Source organism: Daphnia magna, linkage group LG2, assembly GCF_020631705.1.
Source record: "Daphnia magna isolate NIES linkage group LG2, ASM2063170v1.1, whole genome shotgun sequence".
Lineage (NCBI taxonomy): Eukaryota > Metazoa > Arthropoda > Branchiopoda > Diplostraca > Daphniidae > Daphnia > Daphnia magna.
Window position 1 is genome coordinate 10086843 of NC_059183.1, and position 13151 is coordinate 10099993.

Sequence of the window (13151 nt, forward strand, 5' to 3'; positions counted from 1 at the left end):
GCCATTAACAGTAACAGTTAATGGCGATATGCAAAACATGGAAACAAAAGAAGAAGAAAATTATTGCTAATGATCTTCAGGTATATTCATTTAAAATTAAGTGGTCAGAAGCAACTTTGTATTTTGACGAAACGAGAAACTGACAAGTTAGTGTTAATCGTGCTTCAGTCGGCGTCACGTCTTCCTTCGTCGTAATGAACAAAATATGGAAACCCAGCGTATTTAGCTATTCGAGAGTGTTGAAACTTGAAAGCTTGCGTGAAAGATTGCTTCTAAAACGCCCATGGCATAACAAAAATGCAGCGATGGTGAAAAGCCGACGAGAGATGCAAAAGGTGGGGGATCAGTCCATCTGCAACCGTCCGTATGGTTAAGCATCATCGCTTGTATGAAAAAGAGAAGATCCATGTCTATGAAGTCTTTCATCTTTACCAGCTTCTTTCGGGGGCGGTTTTTGTTTTTGTTGTTTTTCCTTTTTTTTTTTTATTTTCCCGTACTATCTAGTTGCATTTATCAGGAATAGAAAATCTTTTCGTGAGCAGTTTCTGGCCCCACAAGAAAAGTGACGAAGGAATTGAGAGAAAAATTAGAGTTAACGCAGATCTCGTTAAAGTATAGTTGAAGTTCCATAGCGTTTAATATTGACTAATCAAACATAACATCAATCGTAAGACAATCTCATCATCTTCCGACAACAAACGAAGGGAAAATGGTTGCGATAATTATGCTGGTGCCGCCAAGTTAATTTGCTGGTATTTAATGTCGTACAACAAAATAGACATGCGCTACGGCAATATCAAATGATCATTGTTCCGAAGCTTCAAAATGGACACATCCACGGTTGTTTGTGTAATGTTGTACTTGTATGATTCCCCAATTGGTAAAACAATTTTCGGCAGTTGTTAGTAGATAATAGATCTCGTGCCTGATGTGGCCTTTTTCTACCGTCCGTTTGACTGCTACCTATAAATGCGGTTTTGCCCTTTGCCGTGGCACGGTCAGAGGCGGGTGAGGAGAAAGCTCCTCCTCTCCTTTACTCACCTCCTCCTCCTTCCTCCCCCCTTGTATCTCTTTTTTTTTTTACCAGACTTGTACCGTAGCGCACCACGGAATCTGTTGAAGTGGTGAGGAGGATTCTCAAAAGAAAAAGCGCACGACAAGTCTTGTGCATCAGTTGAACAAGTAGTGTCTTCTGCCTTGTTGAGGTTAGTGGTTCCGTTCGTACCTCAGCAGACGCAAAAGAGCCAGCACAGTTTTCCAGTGTCGCTAGACCCGAACAGGTCGAACAAATCGGTACCAGCCTACGCCATTCGAATTGAATAGAATTTTTTATTAGAGCCATCAACCCGTCGACGACCTTCCGAGTCTAGCACTGACATTTATTTTTCCCACTGAAAGCCGTCAACATTCCTGTCCTTCATGAACGCAACAGGTATTAAGCAAAATTTGTTTGTTTTAATGCCAAATTTGCCAGTCTGGTTTTTTTGTTTGTTTTTTTGAATGCAAGCTGTTTAGCAAGACAAAGTGTATGTCGTCAAAAGCCCTTTAGTGTGTGTCCCAATCAAAATTACTAGTAGGTTGCTTGAAAGATGAAGGAGGGGAAGAGGTGGAAACAACCTGTCACTATTATCTCTCTCTCTCTCTCTCTCTCTCTCTTTCTCTCTCTTTTCCTCTCTCTCTTTATCTCGCTCTCTCTCTCTCTCTCTTTTCCTTTTGTTCGTCTCCTTTTACTCTTGTTCTCACTGCTAGTCCTCATCTTTCTCGAATTTCTAATGTCTTTTTCAGGTTTTTTGGGCCCATCCTACTGTCATTATCCTTCCTTTTTCTGGCACACACTTACCGGCCACAAAGTTTACATGTTGCACACGTGATGTACGATTTTATCGAAAGGTGGAATTCAATTCTCCGGAAACGTTCTAGAGTTAAACATTCAGTGGTCGAATCCCTCGGTTATCCGATCTCTCCGGATCTTCTTCTTCTTCTTCCTTTGTTTATTTTATTATTTATTTTTCTCCGTCGTCGGGAGCGATTAGGGCGTGTCAACTGTTGGCAGCGAGTCTGTGCAGCATTAAAGTCCGTATGGTACAAGGTCAAAAGTCCACTTTTTCTCAGTCTTATTGCTCTCAGGTTGCCAACCGGTCGAGGTGCACACATCTTGTTCGAAGAATTTCAGACTCTGGTGATGTTAAAGGGCCCATCTTAAGGCTCTCGATTGAAAACCTAATAGATGTCGGTTTGTCTTTTTCCTTTTTTCGTTATTTATACCCTCTAGCTGTATTGGGTTAATTATTCGGAAGAAGGACAATGCGAATATGGTCAAGAAAAAGGAAAGAAGAGACAAAGCCAAAGAACAAAAAGAACAAAAGCTGAAAGAACCACTTTATCGTGTGGAAAGAAAAAAGAAAAAAGAAAAAAGAAAAAACAAGCATAGAGAAAGAAGAAAAAATAAATGGAAAAATAAGAAACTAAAAGAGGGCGCCCGCTTGAGCCGGTGTTAAAGCCTGGCGGCAATGACGATGGCTTTCGTGGAATAAATCAAGCCGCTCACCAGAGGCCAACATTCAACACTCTGCCCGGCGCACCTTCTAGCACTGCCACTTTTCGGTTCGACAACTCTGTCGTCTTCCCACTGTGCAATTCTTTTAGTTTTCTTTTCCCCCGAATTTATAGTCTCGTCGTGCATTTCACTATGGATTTCTCGAGCTTTTAGCATCAAGAGATCAAAAACATTGCAGAGGCAAAGTATCGGCTAGTCTATTCTAACATTTCTCTTCATTCATGTTCAGTCCTTCTTCATTGTTCCTTTAAAAATTTAGAATCCAATATGAGTATTATAATAAAAAAACAAACAAAGAACGATAGAATTGGAACAGTTTTAAACATCTTCAGTAGACTTGGAATTTATGTTGACAGCGCCGGATGATGCTATTTTCCTTTTTCCTTGGAAATTACCTATCCGACATATCACAACAGTTTTTGACACCCACGAGCCCACGACTCCAAAGGCAGAACACACAGCATTGTGAATCACGAATAAAACCCGGAATAAAGTGTAAAAGCTTGGTCATCCAACGGTTGTGCAGATCCCCTTTAAAAAGACATATTTGACATAAAAGCTCAACAAATGCCATAAACAATCATAGATCAACTCAGATAATTGCATATAGTGTCTCTACCTTCTAGAGGTTTCGGCGGATGTCACCGTCCAATGCCGGTAGACCTGTGTATGATTTGAATAATTCCTTTTGTTATTAACGTACACACGTTATTATTAGTTAAGCGTGACCAACCCTAAGCTTGATAGACGTTTGTTGATTATTTATCTCTGTATGATACAGACTGGGGCGCTACTGGTGTGTTTTAGTCCTTTTTCCCAAACTAGTGGTGATGTTGTTCATTTTTCTCTAACGCAAATAGACGGCGATGACAGATGTTAGCCTGACGTAAGAAGAGCCAGACGAGCGCTACTACCGTTGCTAGTAAGGGTAGAGCGTGCAATGACTCACGTCACGTCACCTCCGCAAGTATCCATCATTACAATCGTCGCCACCGGCCTTTTACTCCTGGCCGTCGGTGGTGACCTGCTGGACGGGATGCGACGACCGATTTGCAGTGCGTCAACGCCAGTCACCAAACCATCCGTGCGGTTGCGTCACTCAACAGTCAAGACCTACGCAACAACCAGCACCATCGCTAGCAATCATTCTGTTAATCACAACAGTAACAACAAAAACCGGCCAACGAAACGGGGAGGACGAATGGAACGGCGCAACCGCCAACAACAGCACAAAGATGATTTGTCACTCTGGATCGATCAGCAACAAGTCAAAATGTTTTCAGGTAATAAGCTCTCTTTGTTACTTTGTTTCCATTGTTGTCTCCTCTTTCAGCTCCTTGGCACCATTCATTTACACGCTAAGGGTGTGGGGAAGTACGGCAGCGTCTATCCTACCCGCCCAGTCATCCAAAACAACACTGTAACGTCAGATAAAACGAACAAGAAAAAAAGCATAAAAAAAAACACAATGAAATGAAAAAAACAAAACAAAACAAAAAAGAAAAGAAACCAAAACAGGTAAAGGATGAAGAAAACATTGAGATAGAAGCGAAGAGGGCTAAGAGAAGGACAAATGTAGAAAAAGAAAAGAAGAAGAAGAAGATGCTGATGAAAAAAAGAAGAAGAAGAAGAAGAAGAAGCAGATGGAGATGAAAGGGAAAATAGGTGCGGTGGCGGTGTTGAAGCTGGGCCAGAGCAAATTGCTTGGCTGATGGAAAGGAGATAAAGCAAGAAACAAGAGAAGAGGGGGAGGAAGACAAAAAGACAAGGAGGGTGAGAGAAACAGAAACAGTCAAATCAGACAGAGCATGTCCTTTCTTGACAGGAAGGAACTCGTTAGCCGCTTCATCTATTTGCACGATATTCACGGCTTCGTGCATACACTGTGTAGACCAGCGTATTATAGATTAGCATTACAGTTGCGATGCAAAACTTTACATGCCTACACTGTTTCTGCTGTATAAAACCCTTAGCGCAATCATGCATTTAACTACGTTTGATTGTTATCTCACAGCACGGCATATGACTTGCGATTCCAACCATTGGCAAAATGTCTAGACAATAGTCATTGTGTGCTGTTTGTTATTGTACTGTCAACCCAATGTTGAGGAAGGTTATCGACTCCGTTGCGCACTTTATTTGCTTTTTTTTTTCGAAGAAATTTGCGCATGGGAAGATTCCCGCCCCCCATTTTCTCAGAAGTAAAAAAAAAATAAAAAAAAAAAACTTTGCGAGCTTTTTCTGACGGAACTTGAAGACGATTTTGCCGCTTTCTAAGTGGAATTACCGCACGATTGGAAGGTGACAGAAGGACAGGGAAACTAGCAATGAAGGCCATGATTACCAATCCAATGCAATAAAAACAAATTGCCCTTTTTATCGCTATCAGAATTTTCGCTAGAGGTATTTGATTGGATTCCCATGGACTAGCCAATATGATGGGAATGCCCTTTGAAACGCTGCTTTTCTGGGTTGCTTTGTCGAAAAGTCGTTTCCTATTGTAGTTAACCCTTGACTTTAAATTTTCTGTGTTTTGCAATTCAAGCAATCATGCTTTCAACGCATAAAGGTGTATGCGGTTTCAATGCCCCTTGCAGAAAAGTCATATTGAAAAAAAAAAAACTCTGACCCTCGAATTTGCAGAAATCCTTCCAAAAATAGAACTCAACGAGCAAAGATAGTCGAAGTTTCATTCGAAATTGTTTGAGTCGTTTCAGTTGCTATGAATTAATGGTTATACCTTCGTCCAGTTCAAATAGAGTTTTTATTATTTGTCCAATTTAAACTCGATGGTTTAGATTTTTTTTTGTTCATGAAAATCATTAAATGTTTCGAGAAAAAACTTCGATATTTAAAGAATCAAAAATGATTTCATTAGTTCTCTATAAACCTTAAATAAAGATTTATCCCACTTGAATGTATTCTTCGATATGAATGCATTATTGCCTGAAAACACAAATGACGATTATTTCCAGTTTAAAAAAATTTAAATTGCCTTACCCAGTAAATATCGTCTATTTTTGCAGGTGTAGCTAGCTATCTATTTTTCAATTTTTTGATTCATCGTTTTTTTTTTTCTGTTAATCAGAAGAAGAATTTTGTGATTAAGTCTCCAGTTTGCGCAACTGCTTTCTAACGCAATGACGACCGAACGGAAAAAAACGCGTTAAAGCTAAAAATAAACGTCTTCTTCTCAACGCTCACCAAAAAAACGCTCTCCCTCTTGCAACATCTTTCAGTCTTTCACATGAAAGAACCAATCACGGCCTTGTAACGCACGATCATTACGGTGGCTGCACGAGGGGCAACCGAGGCTGTGTCGGTGATAGTCGATGATCATCAACACGATGACGACTTACCGATTAAGTTCTTTCGAGGTCACCTAATTTATAGCGGCCTTGGAATTCGGCCAAGAGTTGCAGTGACTTTCAGAAATCATGAAACAATAGATTTTGATGACACATGCTACTATTTTAATGTGACTATTATTTTTCTTAAGCTTAAGTTTGTGTCGTGCAAAGAAGCAATTGTTAACAAGGATAATTTATTATTATTTTTTTTTAACCACCTAGGTTTCCCCATGGAGATATATATAGCTGCAGATGGCCGAGTCTTGTCTTACATTCTGGATCCCAACTTTGAAAAATATTTGCCCATAATCCCATCGGAGGTAAGTTTCAAGCTACAACTTACGTTATTTCTCGTCGGCTGCTTGTTCGCTGCTTGTTAGCTGCTTGTTCGCTACTATCGCTAGTACCGGAAAACACAGCAAATAGACAGTCATTTATTGCTTATCGTGCGCATTTTTGGTACGAGTGATAAACAATCTCCCTCGAATTCCAGAACGTTGCTGATTTATTACTAGAACGGGCTTTTTAAGCGTGCGTAGAATTCTTTGATTTTGGTACGTGCGGACGGCAAGTTGACGGCACCTGTTTTATTTATATGTTACGCTCGAGTCAAACTAACTCGCTTGCGCAAGGGAAGACGGATAGCTTTTGACCATTTTCGAGAAGAACAAAAGCAACGGCATTTCACATAAGAATCCAGACTCAAAAAAATGTGCATGTAAGGATATTCAGAGAAAAGAAACCAGGGAAGTCCGACAACTTCGACTGACGGTCACGCTATTCATCAAGCAAGCCATCTGACGACAGGGGACGAGGACGGAAAAAATAAAAAAAATTCCGTTTGACTTTAGTCGGGCTAATGGACAGTCAAAAAGGATGACCTTCTTGAAACAAAAAGGCGATGACAATGCGCTAGACGACGGGAGTAGACGAAACACTGCCACGGTCGTGCATATCGATCCTTCCGTCCACTACCAACAATTTGATTGCAGCCATTGTCTTGATGGCTGGCACGAACGGCCATCCATTTGTCTCATCTCTCGCCTCTTTTGGAACGACGAATCCCAAATACTAACTGTCACAGCAGGACTTCCATTCTCGGATTCCCTCGCTTTTCTTTTCTTTAATGGTCGGCGATTTCTTTTATCGTGTCAGCAGCAAGCTTCTGACACCAAACAATAAATACCAAAAAGCCAATTTTGGTCATCAGAATGTAGCGCCATTTTGTCTATTTTTCGGGTGAACTATAGTCGTCACCAATCGTCGAGATCTTTCTCTGGCCTTCTTCCACAGCCTACGAAGATATGGCGACAAAGATTTGCTTAAAAAAAAATACTGCTTATATTTTGATTTATATTTACAGCTTTTTTGTTTGTTTGTCATAACAGATTACCTCTTTGCGATACGAAATACTTAATGAAGTCTTTCTTTGTGTCAAACAAGGTGGACTATGTCAATTTTACGTGGAAATCGGGCGAGAACAAAAAATACTACTACCACTTTGATCGTCTGCAATCTTTCAACGAGGACATTTTGCAATCGCCCACCATTTCGGTTGAAATACGAGGTCGCGTTCCCCGCAAACCCAAAGGTAAGAAACCCCCACCAATGCGCATCATCTTTTGTAGATGGACGCGTGCTTTCAATGAGGCACTAAAACAGTAGAAAGTTTCACGCCTTTTTGGTATTTTATTTTATCTTACTCCCCCCCTCTTTTACGCTTGTTTGTTGAATGCCTTCATTTCACGGTTTAATGACAGTGTTCAGCGTCCTGTTACCCTGCTCGGGTAATTCGAGTGGTGTAGCTTCCTTTAGCATCGGCTTGCTGATTGAGTCCCACAAAGGAAAACCGCTTCCAGGTACTCCGCTACGCTTAAGGCTTCGCAAAGAATGCGCCGAACGCGGTAAGTGGAACATTCATTATACCTTTTTTCTTTTCTTAGTTTTTTTTGTTTTTTTTCAAATCTTTTTCTTTTTCTCAATTCCCTTAAAAACTCGCTGTTGAGATGATAAACGCAAGTAGGCGAAAGAGCAATAACAATTCACCAGGGCAGAAGGCGGCATTTAGGCCTACTATAGGGTTTGACCACAAACTTGGCCTGACCAGAAAACACAGTTTTTGATTATGACTTTAAATAGTTTTGTTTCTTGGACCTGCTTTTGGGGAATTGTGTAGCTTCCCCCGCTAGTACTTCGCATAGCACGCTTGTTTTTGTTTGACCGTCGACGAACTCAACGGCGATTTCTGTCTCGGCACTTGGTTCTCATTCCAAGTGCCCGCTTCTATATTCTACAATCGAAATAATAGAGCTTTTTACCATCACTTCATCCCTTATACCTGGGATTTCCTCATGGTTTTTAATTGGATGGACAACTTTGTGATCTACCTCGTTATTTGTTTGGAAGGCCACTGTAACCGCGGGACGGATAATTAAGTCTCAATGATCCGTTTAAGCATTTTCCCTTTTTGATTTTCGTTTGATTGTTCATGCCTCTATAATTTAAAACCACAATTTGCAGTACGAGGGTTGCGCAGTTGATGCGGTTGGCTGGTTTGGCACTTACTTTCTTTGCTATTTCGGAAACCCAAAAATAAGAATAAGAAAGAACAAAAAAAAATGACTTACCTTGCATTTTTATTTAATTAAAAACAATTAAATAAAGAATGGAAAAACTAGAAACGATTGGGTAATGTGAAACGTACGCTAACGCAGTGACTCAAGTCAGCGGCGGCGGGGGTGCAATCCGTCCCGCTGGTGCCCCCCACCAACACCACCTGGTCCCGTCCCCGCACGCTTCCACCTCATCCGCATCTGCTTGGCCTCCGCTGTCTTCGCTTCCAGATCTGTTGGCGACTCACGGCCAGGCTGGACTGGCTGTTTCCTCTTCTAGCATATCGGCCGGCAGCCGTTCCCGCCTTGCATTCGCCGGCTTGCGTCACGGTGAGACATGCTTTACCCGCTTTCCTTACCTGGCCATCCCTTGCTGACTTGCATCCGCCTCTTTTTAGAACACATGCTTTTCGAAAACCAATAGTTTTTTTTCTTTTTCTCATCCTTCACCCAAAATAATGAATTTAGAAAAAAAAATTTCATACCAATAATAACGCATCGTGAGCGTCGTTTCTAGCCTATATCATTGAGTAGTGTTGTAAGAGGAAAGGTCAAATTGGAACAAGGAAAACAAAAAAATCAAAAACCACAAAGAAAAAAAATTTATATACTGTATATTTTATGATAATGAGAATTAATTAGTTCTATGACACGCTAAAGTAGGTCCAGATCCGGAGTGCGACAAAAAATGTGCAAACGGTGGATGGTGCAACCATGAAAAGATTTGCCAGTGCCTGGAGGGATACATGGGTCAACATTGTCGCACAGCTCTTTGTTACCCTCAGTGCATGAATGGCGGAAGCTGCACATCACCGGGAACGTGCAGCTGCCCGTCTGGATTTCAAGGTCTACACTGCGAAGGAGGTCAGTCTGAATATATTCTATATTTGTCATTTAACCAATGTATACAATATAAACGAGGAGGGAAGAGCTCTAAAGCAGCTAAGCCCAACTAAAATCAGACAACCAAATTCTTCGAATGATAGCGCGATGTTAAATTTTGTGTGATAACCATATAGCACCTTTGCAGCCTATTTTAACTACTTGTGAGAATGCCTGATACAGTGGGGCTTTCTCGGCTTCATGCAAGATGGCTGTATCGTGATGCTCCATTTCTTCGTCTCGAAATTTGCTAATGATTTCCAGTAATTCGCTGTTTACCTCCGGGTTGTTCATGAGTTCGCGGATCTGATCGTTATAGTGATCCGTGATTACTGTTTCCACAGCTGCCGTGCAGGCCATGGCCATTTTTTGACCCAATAAAGCAGAACCTAAGCGAGATGAAGCTTATCTAGTAGGGAAGGGGGAAAAGAACTAGATGTAAAATCAAGTACCCGCTCCTAATACGAATCCGGCAACATTCCATATGGGTAGCAACACAGTGGGCCTAGTGCGGTATCTAGGAAGTAGTTCATCGAATTTTTTCCTGTGCTCCTTCTCTTGATCCCACATATGCTGGATTACGTTTCCTACATTCGTTTTCCCTAGAAAAATTCTCTAGCTTAAAAATGTAATAGACAATCAACAATGCCTGTGCAGAATATGCATAATTATACCGAGAACGGCCATTTGGCCCGCATAAATGCGATCAGCGCCCACCTCACCGGCATGATCCACTCTTAGGAATCGGTCTCGCACAGATTTTTCTCTTAATTCCTTTGGCGATCTTTTAACGGATGTAGAAAACTGGCGGAAGCACAGGCGTGTCAGACTTGGGCGATAAGCCATTCTCATACAAAATAATGAAGAGTAAACTTCACGGTTTTCTATGAAAATAAAAAAATTTGTACAGAATAGAAACAGATAGAAATACTTTCATTTTTATCTAGTCAGAACTTAGGTAATTTTTATTTTACTTTTTAAACAGGCATCTGCAAAGAAAAATGTCTTAATGGCGGAAAGTGTATTCAAAAGGATACTTGTGAATGTCCAAAAGGATTCTATGGCCTACGCTGTGAATTCAGTATGTATCTTACATCAATCTATTCTTTTTTTTAAACTATGCACCCATTTTTTTAAAACTTAAGTTGTTGCCATTTGATTTACTGCCCTTAAAAACTTATATTTACCATATTTATAAAATATATTTATTCTATCAATTATATAACAGCACAGCTAATTCCATAACTGGAGTTTTGAGTTTTTGGTAGGGGGAAACTATGTATAACAAGTAAATCGGTAAAATGGATTGTGGATTTCAATAATAATATTTAAAAACATACTATAACAGGAGACAATTATTTACCGGGTAGAGCAACTTAAAAATAAAGCTGAACTTGTAGTTTATCCTCTTCTGTCTTCTCACAACACAACCGAAACTAGGCAGTCTGCTCGCGGTGTTGCCGGATATCTGCTATTTTAACAAAATTTCTGAGTGAAAAATTGAAAATAGCGCTCGGGCCGCTCGGCCCCGATTGGCCGAGATCGGGTAGTGGAACCGGATCCAGGAACTGGTTCTTGGATCTGGGTCCTTTTTTTGTTTGGAACCGGTTTGGATCTGTTTACCCACGGGTAAGAAAATGGATGATCTGCGATCTGTCAGATCCGCACCGAAAGTAAAAATTACGTACCCGATCGCCAAAAAAGCTACCCGATCGGCGCGGGGCCGAGCCCTTCACTCAGCCCCACGCCAATCGGGGAACGTTTCAGTCGATCGGGTGCGGGGATGATCTTTATCGGTGTGGTGATTTCAGTGCTCGGTGCGGTGATAGGAGATCGGTGCCTTCCCCGATTATTAATGAATAGTGATCTAAATTGACAGTTGCCCTGCGGCCAACAAGAACAAAATGTGACCCTAGTCAAATGATTCTCGTTGGCCTATCAGAACGCAAGGTCACTGGTAAGACTAACCCCCTATGGCTGAAGCGGTGCTATCGGTGCAGCACCGATTATAGCACCGTTCCGCACTGAAAAAAGAAATCCCCGCACCGAACTTCCCCGATATTTTAAACGGGGAAGCTTAGCGGTGTCCCCAATTAGAATGTGATTGAAGCCGAGCCCTAATTGAAAATCTTGGAAGTTGGATATGCATTGTTAGCTTGTTGCCTACTTGCTTTGTTAGATATGTAGTGTATTTCAGCGAAATTTTTTTATTGCTCCTCCTTTTTTGTTTAAATTCCTCGTTGTAACAATAAAGTTTTTAAATATCACGGGATTTAATGATCACTGCCACAACCCGTCGCATTACACATCTCATGGAGATTTGAATCCCCAACTGAAATGAGGGCGGAGGGCACCAACTTTTAAAAACATCGTCTTCTTCTCTTCTCAGTGAGAAGATCAGTAAATCTCAAAGCGCGTTCAGTTTCTTACTTTTACCCACTATTTAGATTACTGTACCGATTTACTTGTTATGGGCCCTAAGTTTCCCCCACCGAAAACCATAGTTTTTGGACAAATTGTTTATGAAAAAAGTTCATAAAAATTTATTATCATTCAATTTGCTAGCTAAACGAGGTGGCAACTCGTAAAGTGTTTCTAACTTTTTTCTACCGTTCGACAAAGAAAATATCGAGACAAGTTTTGACGGCTTGAATAATTTGTCGAGGCATTGTTAGTTTGGTACGCTTTTGTTTGCGGCGACAGGGGAAAACATTTCAGTTATATCTAAAAGAACTAAATTCTGTTGGAAAGTCCCAGAAATCGTAGATGCTTGTAGTATGAGCGGAGTGTGTAGTTATGATCATTGTAGCGTTGCCTGTGTACGGATACATGTTTGACAGCCAAGTGCGTGATACCGTGCCTCAACGGTGGCCGTTGCAAAGGAGTCAACCAATGTCGCTGCTCCCCGGGTTTTAAAGGCGACCATTGTGAGGTGACTCCGCCTGGACGTCCAGCACAACGACCCTTATGTCAGCGGCCCTGTCGACATGGATCCTGCGTGGGACTAAACCGCTGCCTTTGCCATGAGGGATGGCACGGAAAGCTTTGCCATCGAAGTAACCAATATATATTTATATATACATTTTAAATATTGTTTTGCCATTTTCAGCCAAAGGGAACATATACTTATATTCAAATTTGTGCAGATCGCCAACACAATTCCACTGAGGAACGACCGGCAGCCCGACGCCGTAAAGTGTGGGTTTAACACGAAATGCACATAAAATTTATAAGAAGACTGACGAATTTAAGATTCACTGCACCGTATGTGAAAATAAGTGTTTGATGAAGAGTTCGCCTAAGCTTAGAGCCACACTGTTTTGATAACGTGTCTGAATAACAGCATATAACAATAAATTACAGTTGTACAGAATCAATACTTGGAAAACATACCAGAAATGAATGGGCGAAATACATTTTACTATTGTCTGTAAATCAAAAATATAATTACAACGTATATGTACACAATCTTCTCAATTCATCCAGCATGTATGTGTTGGATACGTGAGATCCTTTGCTAACAATTTTTCAATTCCTCATTTTGTTATTGCAATCAATGCCACCTGACTAACCTGTATGGTTGCCTAAAAAAAAACGCAGTGTAATTTACAATGCTCCCTAATTGCTCTGGCAAACCTCTTCCTTCACTTTACCTACCCAAGTTAGAGTGACCGATTGAGGTCTGAAATGAAGAGCGTGGTGTGTGGTGCCGGAAGGTTTCGCCCCAGGTAAAAAAGTACTACATTGCAC

The 13151-nt window shown here is 41.0% G+C and overlaps 2 protein-coding genes and 1 long non-coding RNA gene across 9 annotated transcripts; 1 reads left to right on the plus strand and 2 right to left on the minus strand.

Annotated features, from left to right (window-relative positions):
• The first annotated feature begins 1109 nt into the window (after nucleotides 1-1109).
• Nucleotides 1110-12778, plus strand: LOC123470273 (protein shifted-like). 6 transcript variants are annotated; one of them, XM_045170392.1, is made up of 10 exons: nucleotides 1110-1432; nucleotides 3418-3840; nucleotides 6130-6227; nucleotides 7351-7498; nucleotides 7668-7811; nucleotides 8622-8849; nucleotides 9180-9383; nucleotides 10387-10482; nucleotides 12233-12457; nucleotides 12548-12778. In XM_045170392.1, the coding sequence occupies exons 2-10, from the start codon at nucleotides 3498-3500 to the stop codon at nucleotides 12607-12609; spliced, it is 1548 nt and encodes a 515-aa protein (XP_045026327.1). In that variant the 5' UTR covers nucleotides 1110-1432; nucleotides 3418-3497; the 3' UTR covers nucleotides 12610-12778. The 6 variants fall into 6 exon arrangements, with proteins under 6 accessions (XP_045026327.1, XP_045026330.1, XP_045026331.1 ...); XM_045170394.1 differs by having other exon boundaries at nucleotides 1112-1432; nucleotides 12242-12457; XM_045170393.1 differs by having other exon boundaries at nucleotides 1112-1432; nucleotides 9183-9383.
• On the minus strand, nucleotides 2730-3419 carry LOC123470274. Its single transcript, XR_006643902.1, has 2 exons — nucleotides 3177-3419; nucleotides 2730-3088 (listed from the first exon to the last, which is right to left on the minus strand). It is a non-coding gene; the product is annotated as an uncharacterized LOC123470274 (long non-coding RNA).
• Nucleotides 9385-11018, minus strand: LOC116917707 (5-demethoxyubiquinone hydroxylase, mitochondrial). Of its 2 annotated transcripts, none has more exons than XM_032923301.2 (4): nucleotides 10765-11018; nucleotides 10076-10285; nucleotides 9854-10003; nucleotides 9385-9775 (listed from the first exon to the last, which is right to left on the minus strand). In XM_032923301.2, exons 2-4 carry the CDS (start codon nucleotides 10251-10253, stop codon nucleotides 9513-9515), a joined length of 591 nt encoding a protein of 196 aa, XP_032779192.2. In that variant the 5' UTR covers nucleotides 10254-10285; nucleotides 10765-11018; the 3' UTR covers nucleotides 9385-9512. The 2 variants fall into 2 exon arrangements, with proteins under 2 accessions (XP_032779192.2, XP_032779190.2); XM_032923299.2 differs by having other exon boundaries at nucleotides 9385-9790; nucleotides 10765-10884.
• Nucleotides 12779-13151: the final 373 nt, after the last annotated feature.

What these genes read in the sequence shown, in the direction of transcription:
- LOC123470273 (XM_045170392.1), top strand. Translation starts at nt 3,498, where the DNA reads ATGACTCACGTCACGTCACCTCCGCAAGTATCCATCATTACAATCGTC. An exon ending in AGGTCTACACTGCGAAGGAG is followed by an intron (nt 9,384 to 10,386) that starts GTCAGTCTGAAT and finishes CTTTTTAAACAG; the next exon opens with GCATCTGCAAAGAAAAATGT. An exon ending in TGGCCTACGCTGTGAATTCA is followed by an intron (nt 10,483 to 12,232) that starts GTATGTATCTTA and finishes GTACGGATACAT; the next exon opens with GTTTGACAGCCAAGTGCGTG.
- LOC116917707 (XM_032923299.2), bottom strand. Translation starts at nt 10,253, where the DNA reads ATGAGAATGGCTTATCGCCCAAGTCTGACACGCCTGTGCTTCCGCCAG. An exon ending in GGGCCAAATGGCCGTTCTCG is followed by an intron (nt 10,004 to 10,075) that starts GTATAATTATGC and finishes GAATTTTTCTAG; the next exon opens with GGAAAACGAATGTAGGAAAC. An exon ending in CGGATTCGTATTAGGAGCGG is followed by an intron (nt 9,791 to 9,853) that starts GTACTTGATTTT and finishes CATCTCGCTTAG; the next exon opens with GTTCTGCTTTATTGGGTCAA.